At 38.5% G+C, this 15,089-nt stretch overlaps 2 protein-coding genes across 4 annotated transcripts in view; one reads left to right on the plus strand and one right to left on the minus strand.

The window, feature by feature from the left end:
- Positions 1-15,089, minus strand: part of NF1 (neurofibromin 1) — a 246,717-nt gene that overhangs the window by 67,704 nt on the left and 163,924 nt on the right. The window lies entirely within an intron of this gene.
- OMG (oligodendrocyte myelin glycoprotein) lies at positions 9,551-12,985 on the plus strand. Its single transcript, XM_004593892.3, has 2 exons — positions 9,551-10,458; positions 11,303-12,985. Exons 1-2 carry the CDS (start codon positions 10,456-10,458, stop codon positions 12,626-12,628), a joined length of 1,329 nt encoding a protein of 442 aa, XP_004593949.2. The 5' UTR covers positions 9,551-10,455; the 3' UTR covers positions 12,629-12,985.

Consider the following 15,089-nt stretch of genomic DNA (forward strand, 5'->3'; position numbering starts at 1 on the left):
GGGCCCAGCGGCGTGGCCTAGTGGCTAAAGTCCTCGCCTTGAACACGCCGGGATCCCATATGGGCGCCGGTTCTAATCCTGGCAGCTCCACTTCCCATCCAGCTTCCTGCCTGTGGCCTGGGAAAGCAGTTGAGGATGGCCCAAACCTTTGGGACCCTGCACCCGCGTGGGAGACCTGGAAGAGGTTCCTGATTCCCGGCTTCGGATTGGCGCGTACCGGCCTGTTGCGGCTCACTTGGGGAGTGAATCATTGGACGGAAGATCTTCCTCTCTGTCTCTCCTCCTCTCTGTATATCTGACTTTGTAATAAAAATAAATCTTTAAAAAAAAAAAAAGAAATAAGAATTTAACATTTAATTATTGTTAAATAGATTTTTCCATGAAAAGCTGTTTATAAAACTAAGATGAGTAAATAATTTTTTTATTTTTCTATTTCAAATATTGGAATGGCGAAGAATGAGATTAAATACTCTATATTTTAAATCAACACTTCAAGTAGTAGATAAGTTTGTGGGGATGGCAAATTTGCATGGGGCTGGTGTGATGGTTCAATTGGCTAATTTTCTGTCTGTAAGCACCAGTGTTCCATATGGATGCCGATTCATGTCCCAATTGCTCCACTTCCCATTTAGCTCTCTGCTTATAGCTTGGGAAAGCAGATGGGACAAGTTCTTGGGACCCTGTATCCACGTGGGAAACCTGGAAGAAGCTTCTGGATCCTGGCTCTTGGCTCAGCTCTGATTGTGAGGGCCATTTGGGGCGTGAACCAGTGAATAGAAAACCTTTTTCTGTTTCTCTTTTTCTTTGTTAATCTTCCTTTCCTAAATAAATACATACTTACATACATATGAAGATAAATAAATAAATATTTTTAAAATGCAGCAGTTTTATTTTGTGGTTTCACTGGAAATAGTAAATAAAGTGGAGGACTAAGTTGGGGACATTTGATTTAAAAAAAATGAGTACATACCCTAAAATGTAAGCACCTATTACATTGAGGAAACTCAAATTTTAAAACTAGATTCTTCAAACATCATCTTCTTTTAAGCGCTCATATAAAAATGAAATCTTAAAAAGAGAGCGGACAATGAAATGTATTGCTTCATTCCAAATTTAGATGATTGCTTCCCAGGAGAAACATACTTTCCAAAATACAGATGATTCTTAACTATTCACTAAATTTAACAATTCCTTTTCCCTAACCTCTTATACCACCTTTAAGATGCAGAATTTCGTCTTTTTATCCATTTATCCAATAACTGACACATGTGAGTTATCACAGCCAGGCCTAACCTTGCCCAAGAAAAGAATGCTGGTGGCCTATTTATGCTTGAGGGGATGCCACCATATATGCAGAAATACTCTTCTGCACAGTTCACACTTATCCCTCCTCCTCATTCTGACCTCCACTCCAGGGACAAACAGTATCTTATACAGAAATGTGTGGATGTTTCACTGGTAACTTGGTCTTTAAGAACTCATGATTCTAGGATTTTCACAAAAGAATAGAACATTCATTCGTAGCATTTGTGTTAGAGTCCAAGCTCCATCTTTAAAAAAAAGTATCAGGCTTTTGAGCATGGGAATTTTATATACCACATTCCTCTGTAAACTTTTTAAGCCATCCCTTACTGACCATGAAGACTTGATTCACAGTAGCGTGGTATTGTGACCCAACCTGCAATCCCAGCATTCGAGATGAATGCTGGTTTGAGTCCCAGCTACTCTACTTCTGTTCCAGCTCCCTGCTAATGTAACTGGGAAAGAAGCAGAGAACGGCTCAAGTAGTTAGTCCCTGATTCCATGTGGGAAAACTGAAAAAAGCTCCTGGCTTGCTTTGGCCTGTCCAGCCCTAGTCAACGAGGCCATCTAAGGAATAAACTGGTAGTCAGAGGATATTAGTCTTTTCTCCACATTCTGTAACCCTGCCTTTCAAATAAGTAAATCCTCTAAAATAATTTTTTTTAAAAAGAATTTACTGCTGGGTCCGGCGCGATAGCCTAGCAGTTAAAGTCCTCACCTTGAACGTGCCGGGATCCCATATACTCACTGGTTCTAATCCCGGCAGCCCCGCTTCCCATCCAGCTCCCTGCTTGTGGCCTGGGAAAGCAGTTGAGGACGGCCCAAAGCTTTGGGACCCTGCACCCACATGGGAGACTTGGAGGAAGTTCCTGGCCCCTGGCTTCAGATTGGCTCAGCTCCAGCCACTGCGGCCGCTTGGGGAGTGAACCAGGAGACGGAAGATCTTTCTATCTCTGCTCCTCTCTGTATATCTGCCTTTTCAATAAAAATAAATAAATCATAAAAAAAGACTTAACTGCTGAAAATTCTTTCTTGATTTTCTTACTCTTCCTGAGTAAGCATATTTACTGTCTACGTTGGTTTTTTTCCGTCTTCCATAGTAAAGTTTCTTTCATGTCTTTCTCTGATTTAGTACTTTTATAGCTAATAGCTAATTTACCATGCAGCATCCAGAAACTGAGAAGTCCATTATTCTTTTGAAGTTTAAGTAAGATACAACGTTTTTGTATTTGTCAAGTTCAACATGCTTTAACTTAATATAATTCTAATAACCCCTCCCCACTTTTTTTTGGTAACAAAGTTACCTAGAATTTCTCCACATGTTAATTCCTTTTTTCACCACTTTCTTTCCTAATCTCCTGAAGGCTGGGCATTGGGAAATAAGAACACAGCAAATTTCTTACAACAGCAGATAATGACCTGGCCCCAGTCTGGTCAGTTTTTCTCAAACAGTGGAGGCAATTTTTCTTATTGTTTTTGTGCATCAGAAGATTGAACTACTGGCAGCAGTTAAGTTTTTTGTTGTTGTTTTGTTTTAAAAGAAACTCTGCCAGGGAGACAAATCATTCACATTTACTGCATGTAATTTTTTTTCCAGTTGGGGTCAGTTGGGAAGTGTCGAGCTGCCAAGTAGTGGTAATTCTTGCTTATTCAGCAGAAAAGAAATTGGAGCCAATAAAAGAAGTGTAGCAAAGAAAAAAAAAAACTGCAATAAAAAAAAAAACCGTGAGAAGAATAAAGAACTAGGATACAGAACCTGGAGTCTATTCCATGAACGTAACAAAAGACACCGGGGAACAAAAGGCAGACACAACTTCATGCCACATCTCCAGATGTTCTTACCAGATGAGCACTTTCACCTGATTCAGAAACAACCCTGAAGATAACCAAGAGTTCAGTCCTTTTTGCTTTCTCCTGCTGAGAAAATAGGACCAAAGAAGCCAAGTGGTTTGCTTAGAAGTGATACTAAAAGCAGTTTGTTCCAAGTCTCATGGCAAGGCCTCTTGCAGCAACATAGAACTAAAGAGCAACCTACTTTATGAGCCAAAACATTCACACATGTACCACACGATTGCTCAGCTTGCTATAGGTGGTAGGAGACATGGTGAGCCAGTATTTGCTGTAATTACCTAATTTGGAAATAATAATGAAAGACCTGGGCTTCTTACTAGTAAAACACTGTGCCACTGGTATATGAGTAAAAAAACATCAATGGAACCCAATAAAATTCATAAACAGACTCAAAGTATCAAATTAGCAGTTACAAGTGCTGCAACAATAACACAGACATTTGGAAAAAAATAAAATTGGATGCATACTTCACACTACATTAGAATAAACATGCAGTAGGGGCAGGCGTTTGGCATAGTGGTTAAACTGCTAGTTTACAGGCCTATATCCTATATCATGGTTAGAGTCTAGTTTGACACAAAATCTAGAAGTAATTAAATAAAAGAAACTCAATAATATTAAACTTTTAAATGTAAACAGCAAAACATACCGCTGTAACAAAGGTAAAAGACATGACAAGTTGGAAAACAAAATAAAAGCAACTTACATCAAGAAAAAGTGATAGCATCTGTAAAATTTTAAAAGCTTTTAAATTCAAAACAGAAAAACATGTGCAAAATATATAAAGGAAAACCACTGAAGAAAATTCATATAAACCTATAGAAAGATACACAACTAGCTTCATAATTAGAGAAATGCATTCAAAATTGTAATACAATGTGGTTTACCTATCAGGTAATACAAATCCACTTTTAAACCTGAGGTTATATATATATATATTTTTTTTTTGCAAGTATGAATGGCCTTTATTGTTACCAAGCGAAACGGAGGAGGGGATTAAGACATCTCCTTCTGCTGCAAGAGGCGTCCGCACACTCCCTCACTGCCCTCCGAAAAGCTACCTCAGATTATATTAAGACTGTATGGAGGGCCTGGCGGTGTGGCCTAGTGGCTAAGGTCCTTGAACGCACCGGGATCCCATAAGGGCGCCGGTTCTAATCCTGGCAGCTCCACTTCCTCTCTATCTCCCCTCCTCTCTGTATATCTTTGTAATAAAAATAAAATAAATCTTTAAAAAAAAAAAGACTGTATGGAACAAGGCTTTATGACACACTGGCAGTGGGACTGCAAAACAGTTTCATCTGTGGAGAGGAACTTAGCAATCCCTAGAAAAATTCTAGATGTATTTACCATTTTGCCCAGCAATTCTACAACTACAGATCTTTCCAAATACTCATTGGCAAAAGTATGAAATATTCACTGTGTCATTACTTATATTACTTAAATAACAGAAGCCTGAAACAACCCTGACAACCATCACCCACGATACATTCCCAAATGAAGTCCTATCCATCATGAAATACAGAAGACAGATCCCAATGTGCTGACAGAGTCATCTTCAAGGCTGTATTAGTAAGGAAGAATGAACATGCATAGAACAGTATTTTGTAGCCTTTTATAGAAAAAGAAGAAGACAGAACATATACTACACATATGTATTTTTACATACCTACCGAAAGAAATACTGTCAAGATTCAACCAAATGCTGATTTAGTCTGACAGCAAGGAGCAGTGCATCCATCCTTCTGGACACAGGAAAACATCAACATTTTTCTCACTCTCCTTCTCCCTCACCCTGACATTCCCCATCCTAATTGGAGGTCCACATGAGTCTGCAACTTCCTCATCTTTGTAATACTAACATAAAATTCTAAATAAAAGATGTAGCCAAATGTCACTGTATTTTAAAATTTCATGAATAAAAATCATCACCAGTACAAAGATGAAAAAAGAATAGAGGGGAGAGAGAAGCATTATTTCTCAGAAAATGTTTCTTCACATATCTGACTTACATGATCTCTAAAAACTGCCAGTCCACCGAAACAAATAAGCCTAAACATATGTCAGGTCGATGGTAACAGACACATACAAAACAGATTTGTTTTAAGGTTCACTAGAACATAGGACTACAGATCCTTAGGAAAACAAATTCTAATAGCAAATTGAACTGCTAAGAAATCTTAAAACTTCATTCAGTAGTCTCTAATCTAATTCTAGCAATACTGGTATTATTTTGAAACTATTGTGGGATGATGCAAATCAGCAATTATGTTAATGCTGTTAGGAACTATTTATAGGACATATGGGGGATAGAAGAACAAATTAAATATTCCCAGGGAAGCAAAGAGATAAATTCAGAATGAGGGACATTTTAGAGAACAATTGAGAAAAAGAGTGGGGAGCTGGGCAAGGAGACTGATCCATATGAATCAAAATAATTCCCACCCTGTCAGTTCTTCCATGTATTTTAAAATACTTTATTGTATACTATTAGTTGTTTTCAGCAAAAGAGTCAGTTTAAACATTACAAGTCAAACTTCCCAGATGTAAAAATGCAAAATCCAGAATGTTCTAAATGAGTTAACACTTTGTGTCAAGTTTGTACTCTCAAAGTTTGAAATTTCAGAACACTCTGGATTTTGATTTTTGAGTTAGGAATATTCTACTTGTAAAGGCTTTGCAAATATTGTAAAACCTGAAAAAATTCCCAAATCTGAAATATTGCTGGTCTCAAGCATTTAGAATAAAGGACACTCAAATATACCAAAAACAGAAAATTAAGCACAGCAAATGAGTCAATTTAACAATAAAAGAAAAATTGAAACTACTGATTAGCATGAGATAGCCATTTCTAGCAGGTGGCTTGTTAGGCCTTTCACAATGCTGGGGAATAATACATTCTAGAACACAAAAAAACTTGCAAATCATTATCTAGTATATAACAGCTGCCTAACAAATGTAGTTTCTGATCAGGACAGAATTACCTAAAATGTATTGTGTCTCTATGATATCTACAATAAGTTATAAGGAGAAGGCGCGGAGCCTTAGTGGAATAAGCCACCACAAGGGATAGCCAATCAAGTGTTGGGGTGAGTCCTGGTTGCTTCGTTTGGACCCCCCTCCCTAAAAGCACCTGGGAAGCAGCAGCAGATGGACCAAGCACCGGGGCTCTCACTGCCCATGTGGGAGTCTCAGCTCTTGGCTACTGGACTCTGCCTGGACCAGCCTAGGCTGCTGGGCCCATTTAAGGACTGAACAAATGAATGGAAGATACATCTCTCTCTCCTCTCTTTCTTTTAAACACAAAATGAAAAATACCTCTCTCCCCTTCTATCCTTCTCTGTCACTGTCTTCTAAATAAATAAATAGAATAAAGAAAGAAATGTGTATCATAAAGGTTAGTTTTAATAAACACTTAAGCCTCCAAAATTATTCTTGCTTTTGAGTAACAGTAATGTATTATTATGTTATTTCAAGTATTTCTAACAGTTTAAGGTAAAAACCGCTACAATTCAAATACTTTGAAATATTTCCCTTTTTCTGAGAATGTTACAGTTATGCTCCAGTAACATGAGACAGTTCTGTAGGCCATCTACCAACAGGAAATGAGAAACAGTCATTATTATTACTATCAGAATTTTCTGCTATATGCAGAATCTAATCCTGATATAGCCTAAACTCAAATTCATTTTCTTTATGATTTATTTTTTAAGATCTATTTTTCAAAGATTATTTATTTTTACTAAAAAGGCAGATATATCTAGAGAAGGAGAGACACAAAGAAAGATTTGTCCGATAATTCACTCCCCAAGTGGCTGCAATGGCCAGAGCTGAGCTGATCTGACGCCAGGAGTCAGGAATTTCTTCCAGGTCTCCCACCCAGGTGGGTACAGGGTCCCAAGGCTTTGGGCCGTCCTCCACTGCTTTCCAAGGGCACAAGCAGGGAGCTGGATGGTAAGTGGAGCAGCTGGGATTAGAACCAGCTCTCATATGGGATCCCGGTGTGAGCAAGGCGAGGACTTGAACCACTAGGCTATTGTACCAGGCTCTCAAATTCATTTGTTAATGAAATAACATGTCCTAGTCTTCAAACTAAAGTTGTGGAAGAGATAATTCTACTTCTCCACTGTCATAAGGAGGCTCCCTACAATCAAAAAGGAAATTTCAATGTCTCAACTAGCTAGTTCTCCACCTGCAAATACCAGCATCCCATATGGATGCCAGTTTGTGTTCTGGCTGCTCCACTTCTCATCTAGCTGCCTGCTTATGGCCTGGGAAAGCAGCAGAGGATGGCTCACCTCCCTGGACCCATGTGGGAGACCCAGTCTTGGCTCAGCTCTGACCATTGTGGCCATTTGGGGAATGTGCCAGCTGATGGAAAATCTTTCTGTCTCTCCTTCTCTCTGTAAGTATGTCTTTCCAATAAAATTAAATCTTAAAAAAAAACCAGAGAGAAATGTAAATATTCAGGAAATTGTTCCTTAGACACATCTCTTCAAGTGTAAAAGTGTACACATAGGGCCCAGCACGATAGCCTAGCAGCTAAAGTCCTCGCCTTGAACACACCAGGATCCCATATGGGCACCGGTTCTAATCCCTGTGGCCCCACTTCCCATCCAGCTCCCTCCTCGTTGCCTGGGAAAGCAGTCGAGGACGGCCCAAAGCTTTGAGACTTTGCACTTGTGTGGGAGACCTGGAAGAGGTTCCTGCCTCCTGGCTTTGGATTGGCTCAGCTCCAACCATTGCAGCCACTTGGGGAGTGAACCATCGGACGGAAGATCTTCCTCTCTGTCTCTCCTCCTCTCTGTATATCTGCCTTTCCAATAAAAATAAACCTTTAAAAAATGTTCAAAAAATACAAAAAGTGTCACATAAACTGAAACAGAACTCTAAGTATCACAAACAACCATCTTCTATTGCTATGATACTGCTGATACAATATTTTTAATTTCTACTTTAATATTGTCTACATAGTTGAGAGGGATGCATGCCCATGTGAGGTTCTTATAAGGGTGGGGAGGGTCAGGTATGGAGGAAAGGGGGTGGTACAAATGTTTCAATTTTTTTTAAAAGATTTTATTTTTATTACAAAGTCAGATATACAGAGGAGGAGAGACAGAGAGGAAGATCCTCCATCCGATGATTCACCCCCCAAGTGAGCCGCAACGGCCGGTGCTGCGCCGATCCAATGCCGGGAACCAGGAACCTCCTCCGGGTCTCCCACATGGGTGCAGTGTCCCAATGCATTGGGCCGTCCTCGACTGCTTTCCCAGGCCACAAGCAGGGAGCTGGATGGGAAGTGGAGCTGCCGGGATTAGAACCGGCGCCCACATGGGATCCCGGGGCTTTCAAGGCGAGGACTTTAGCTGCTAGGCCATGCCGCTGGGCCCAAATGTTTCAATTTTTAAAAATACACTCTTTTTGAACACAGTGGTTTTAAAGTGCTATGATGGATGACTGGTTTCTGAAATCCATAGAAAGAATCTTAAGAGCCTAACTGAACTCTCAAAGTAAAGTGGCAATAAAGCACCAAATCAATAATAAATTTCTAATGCTGCTCTCTTTTAAAATATAGGTACTTTTCAAAGAACATTAGTTTTCTACAACTGGGGATTCCTCAAGCATAGTTTCTTTCCCTAAAAAATAAAATTTTCACACAGTAAATTCTATTGGTGTATACAATTTAAATAATGGTAAATGCAATTTAGAGACACAAAAACCGTTCAATAAGGAGACCATTTAGATTTGTTTCTTATATTCAGTGTGTTAATTCCCATTAAAAAACAGTGACAGTATAACAATCAAAATACCATGATTTCACTTGCTTTCTTTACTAAGATAAATTGATCATTTTCGAAATGAAATGTGAGTTTAAATACTATTTAGGGGCCTGGCATGGTAGACTAGTGGTTAAAGTCCTCACCTTACACATGCTGGGATCCCATATGGGCGCCCGTTTGTATCCTGGTCACTCTGCTTCCCATCCAGCTCCCTGCTTGTGGCCTGGGAAAGCAGTCAAGAATGGCCCAAAGCCTTGGGACCCTGCTCCCTTGTGGGAGACCTGGAAGAAGCTCCTGGCTCCTGGCTTCAGATCAGCTCAGCCTGGACACTGCAGCCACTTGGGGAGTGAACCAGCAGATGGAAGAACTTTCTCTCTGTCTCGCTTCTCTATGTATATCCGACTTTCCAATAAAAATAAAATGAATCTTTTAAAAAAAATAGTATTTAGACCATCAGTCCAATATGGAAGGACAATAACCATAAATTTGAGCTGATAATCAAAGTCTCTCCTTTTACATTATTTCATGAAATTTAAAAACTACAATCTTTGAAAACAAAACATAAAAATTTTTAAACAAATCACTTGAAATTGGTAGTTATTTTTAAACTACAAAATCAAATACATGGTTATTCATTTAGCACCAAAATATCTCTAGAAAAAGCAGTCATATTCATTTACCAGTCATATAAGTTTCATGAAGAGCAAAAATAAACTTTATCCCTAAAACACATAATAAAACATTTAGCGTGCCACAGGAATTAAAAATAAAAAATAAGATGCTCATTTTAAAGAGTAATGTAGTTTTTTTATAGCCTTAAGCAAATAATTCTCTGTGTCAGAGAAAAATAAAGGCAAAATAATCCTGTTTAAGTACTTCTGTATCTCCTTAAAAAGATGAAATATTTAAGTGGGTAATAAATTCGAAAAGCTGAGTGAACAACATGACAATGACTATAGCATAAATGGACATAAAAATCAAACAGACTGTTATGGTATTTTAAGAAATAACACGACTGTACAATTTTTGGAAAGAATATAAAAAGGCAGGAATTAAAAATCTTAATATCTTAGAAGCTATCCAAAAGGAAAGTCAAGCTCATTCTGAACACTTTTCAACATGTAAAAAGAATTCAAGCAGAGGCATTAAACAGAACCACAAATTCTTAATGAGGCAAACGTTAAAATGGAGACTGAAAGCTAAGCAGACAAGCAGAAAGCAGCAAGGGCTGGTTCTAGGGTGTGTGACGTCTTGTACCCTGTAACAGGTCCGGTGCAGGTCATGCACTTGCAGAGAGCCTGCACCTCTCGCAGTGCATTGAGTCAGCGCCCATGACAGCTCTGCAGTCCTCCTCTGTGGTCCTGATCAGGTGGTTGCAGAGCTCCAGCTCCCAGCAGCACAATGCAGCTGAGCAGGCACGCACAGCCCACGGCCACAGACGGTGCCGACTCTCCAGAACAACACGACCTCTAAGCTTTACATTTCCCGGAGAAAATGAGATGCTGATGGTGAAGACGACACTATGGTAAGCTGCTATTTACATCAGTAAAAGAGCAAATCCCATTTCCCCCCTTTTCCTTCCTTTAAGAAAAAGTCAGTGCTAAGACTGACTATTTATTCAATAGTGAGTGCATGCACCAGAAATTTGCTGCAGTATCAGTGGAGGGATTTCTTTTAAATATTCATTTGTTGGTAAATATATATATACATGTTTTACATATATATGTATATATACATGTTATATAGCTTTCCTTTTGAAAATGGCACTGAAATATACAGGGGTAATCACTTCAGAAAATGTGAGGCTTTAAGCTATGGTGTTGGTCTGGATTTTTCAAGTGCCTTAAAATGTTCAACCAGGACAAATGTTCAACCAGACAAGCATAAAATTTGGACGAACTGCTTTAATATCTAAATAAAATTTCATCCTACAAACATACTGAGTCTCATATTACTGCAGAGATGTAAAAAGAGAGACATGACAGCCATTTTTTCCTATCTAAGTAAGAAGGCATATTATCAAAAACAGTAACAGCTAAGACTGCAACTCTTCATGTTTACAGAGAATGTCAATTTACCTTATTAAGTTTCTGGGAGCTTGAGTAAGAAAAAGAAAAATTATTGTAAAAGGAGAAAGAAAATGCAGGATAGGGTAGAAGAGAGAGTCTCTACCACATAGCCCCAGTTGAAGGATTAGGCATTTGGACTATAAATGAAGGGGAGCTTTGTTAGTTTAATCACTGGAACAATTATAAAAGGACTCGACAACAAGGAGGTTTATTGAAAATTTTGCCTAATGCTAACTGACCCATGCAGATGCCTAAATTGTATTTGCATATTAAAAGAAGGGTGTATCTGTTTGTTTCCAGGCTTTGATGGAATATCAGATATTGAAAATGTCTCCCTGCCTGTTCATCCTTCTGTTTCTCACACCTGGTATTTTATGCATTTGTCCTCTCCAATGTAAATGCACAGAGAGGCACAGATATGTGGATTGTTCAGGCAGAAACTTGACTACATTACCGTCTGGACTGCAAGAGAATATTATTCATTTAAACCTGTCTCATAACCACTTCACTGATCTGCATAACCAGTTAACGCAGTATACCAATCTGAGGACCCTGGACATTTCAAATAACAGGCTGGAAAGCCTGCCTGCTCAGTTACCTCGGTCTCTTTGGAATGTGTCTGCTGCTAACAACAACATTAAACTTCTTGACAAATCTGATACTGCTTATCAATGGAATCTTAAATATCTGGATGTTTCTAAGAACATGCTGGAGAAGGTTGTCCTCATTAAAAACACACTTAGAAATCTTGAGGTTCTCAATCTCAGTAGTAACAAACTTTGGACAGTTCCAACCAACATGCCTTCCAAATTACTTATTGTGGACCTGTCTAATAATTCCTTGACCCAAATCCTTCCAGGAACATTAATAAACCTGACAAATCTCACACATCTTTACCTACACAACAATAAGTTCACGTTCATTCCAGAGCAGTCTTTTGACCAACTCTTTCAATTACAAGAGATAACTCTTCACAATAACAGGTGGTCATGTGATCACAAACAAAACATGACTTACTTATTCAAGTGGATGATGGAAACAAAGGCCCATGTATTAGGGACTCCCTGTTCTAACCAAACATCATCGCTGAGGGAGCAGAACATATATCCCACACCTGCTGGATTTACCTCAAGCTTATTCACTGTAAGTGGTACACAGACAGGGGACACCATTAACTCTCTAAGCATGGTAACTCAGCCCAAGGTGACCAAAATACCCAAACAATTTCGAACAAAGGAAACGTTTGGTGTCACACTAAGCAAAGATAGCGCCTTCACTAGCACTGATAAGGCCTTGGTGCCCTATCCAGAAGATACAGCCACAGGAGCCACCAATTCCCATGAAGCAGCAGCTGCGACTCTCACTGTTCATCTCCAGGATGGAATGGTTGCAAACACAAGCCTCACTAGCTCCACAAAATCCTCCCCAACACCCTTGACCCTAAGTATCACCAGTGGCATGCCAAATAATTTCTCAGAAATGCCTCAACAAAGCACAACCCTTAACTTACGGAGGGAAGAAACAACCACAAACGTAAAGACTCACTTACCTTCTGTTGCAAGTGCTTGGGAAGTAAATACTTCGTTTCTCTTAATGCTTAATGCTGTGGTCATGCTGGCTGGCTGAGGGTCTGCACTTTCTGATCTAATGAAAGCACTCCTCTCTGATGTACAGTCGGGAAAATATGCCCCTATCTAACCAGTGACTCAAGCTATATTAACTATTCAAGAAAGCCAGTCTTACATTTTGGACTCCGATGTAAATGAAGTAACTTGTCTTAAATAAAAGAAGCGCACAATGTCTTGGTACTTGCTGCTATTTTACTGTCTTAAGTAAAACTAATGAGTTTCTTTTTAATGAAATGTTTTCTTTTTAAGGCTTCAATTTATTGCACAATATACAAAGCATCTAAACTTTAATATGTATTTTATGTATGTTTACACTGTCAAACATCTGAGAAAAAAAATAAAAGGTCTATGCTCACAACTGTGTCATCTGTTTTTCTAGTTACACAAACTTTATCCAGCAGAATAAAAACAATCTAACAGCTTTTTTTCCCAGGGAAACTTTGGTGAAGTCTTTAAGGTGAATGAGAATCGGCGGTCTCCAGACTTTGCCACTGAAGTAAAACCGTGGCTGCCACCCCCGCAAATGGTTACACCACATCAATTAGTTTACACACAGGTCATAATTGTTTTAAATCTAAATGATGTCCTGCTTCTAAGGAGCTCTTGGCTACTTTACAGATTATAATAATGGACAAAAGCTCTTCAAAAAACAGGAAGACACTAGGCTTTGCATTTTAATAAGGAAAGTTAAACTTTGGTAGATGTGTGTGTGTGTGTGTGTGTGTGTGTGTGTGTTGAAGTATTAGAAATAAAAAGCTTTAGTTTAAGATAGGCCAAGGAACATTTTTGGTACATACTTAATAGACCATTTACTAATGAAAAATTCTAATTTTTACAAAATTAGAATCCTATTAGGGCAAGACAAGGAATTTTATCTTTGTACAATCAGAAATTGGAATCTAATTTACTTCAATAAAGAATAAGATTAGCTTATGGATGAAACCACGCAGTCTAACAAACCTGGATGGTACTGAGGGAGGGAGGGAGGGAGAGACATGAAATTGGATTCATTTGGTACCATTCCCAGAAGAGAAAGCCACTGAAGGCAGACTACAAGAGCACGCCTGGCGCAGGGGCAGAGCTTGACACTCCAACCAAATACACTGGAATTCAATTTAGATACAAATAATTGAGAATCTTCTACAAAAGTAAGTCACTTTATGAATTAGCACCAAACACAACTTAGTAGCCAAAAGTCAGAAGTCTTAAAAAGTGGGGGAGGGGGGCGGAGTGGCACTAGATTACAACGGAAGATAGCATTAACTGAGATGGGTGAGCCATAAACAAGGTATTTAATTCATAAGACACAAGGAAGAAAAAAAACTTCAAGCATTTCTAGAATTGGAAAAACAACACAGAAACTTTTATGCTCCTCTTAAGAAATTTAAACAGATAGTCTTCTCTTTTAAGAACATATACTTTTTTTTAGGAACCAAGAATATGAGAAAATTATAATTAAGCTTCAATAACACAATTGCCTTCTTGTTATTTAGTATACTGACTCTTAAATATGTATCTACCCCAGAAAACCTAAATGGCTCATTGTACCTGGAAATCTTATCATGAAGAAACAAGGTTATCTGAAGAAGCTTTCCCAATAATTTAAAAATGCATTATCTCTCAAGCTGCACCACTCCCTTGAGAAACACAGTGCCTTCACAGTCCTACCTACAGACTGCAAGCTCAAACTCTTCTACCACGCAATTACATTTCGTTTTTAAAATACACAGGAACTGAGTTCCACAGAAGGAAGGTTTCTTAGAGGCAACTTACTTTCACTCTGGGGATGCCAAGAATTCAATGTTGTTTTACAGTTCCTCTTAGGGGAGGGCAACACTACAGTGAAATTATGGCCCACAACATCAGCAACAGCTGTGGATTATGTTGATACTACCTGACATGTCTGCAGAATGCAAAGGAAAATCCCAGCAAGTACACAAGCATGCCATATGTCCACTTTTCAGACTAAGGCCTTAGATACGCTATCTAGCCTGATAGATAATACTTAGATAATTAGGTAATATTTCCTTCTAAGGAAATAGTATTACCATTATTAATGGAAGAAGATTAACTATTTGACAGTATGATTTGTACCACTATACTTCTGGACTCTGTAAGCATTTAAAATGCATTTGTTCTCAATGTCTATTTCACAAACTCACCAGATACAGAAATATATTTATGTACGTATATGTGCAGAGTCCCTGTTGATGGTTCAACTTAAGATTGTCAATCTTTATGATGATACAAAAGTCTAACTGTACAACCATTCTGTTCCTCAATTTTCAGAACAGTATTCAACATATTAACATGAGGTTTTAACACTGTATTAAAATGTTTTATTTTTATTAGATGACTTTATTTAATGTAAAGCTTTCTGAGTACCTTTATGGTATGCTACACTAAGCTATGATGTTTAGTAGGCTGGGCATACAGGTAACTAATTTTGTAGGATAATG

This window comes from Ochotona princeps, chromosome 17 (genome assembly GCF_030435755.1).
Source record: "Ochotona princeps isolate mOchPri1 chromosome 17, mOchPri1.hap1, whole genome shotgun sequence".
Lineage (NCBI taxonomy): Eukaryota > Metazoa > Chordata > Mammalia > Lagomorpha > Ochotonidae > Ochotona > Ochotona princeps.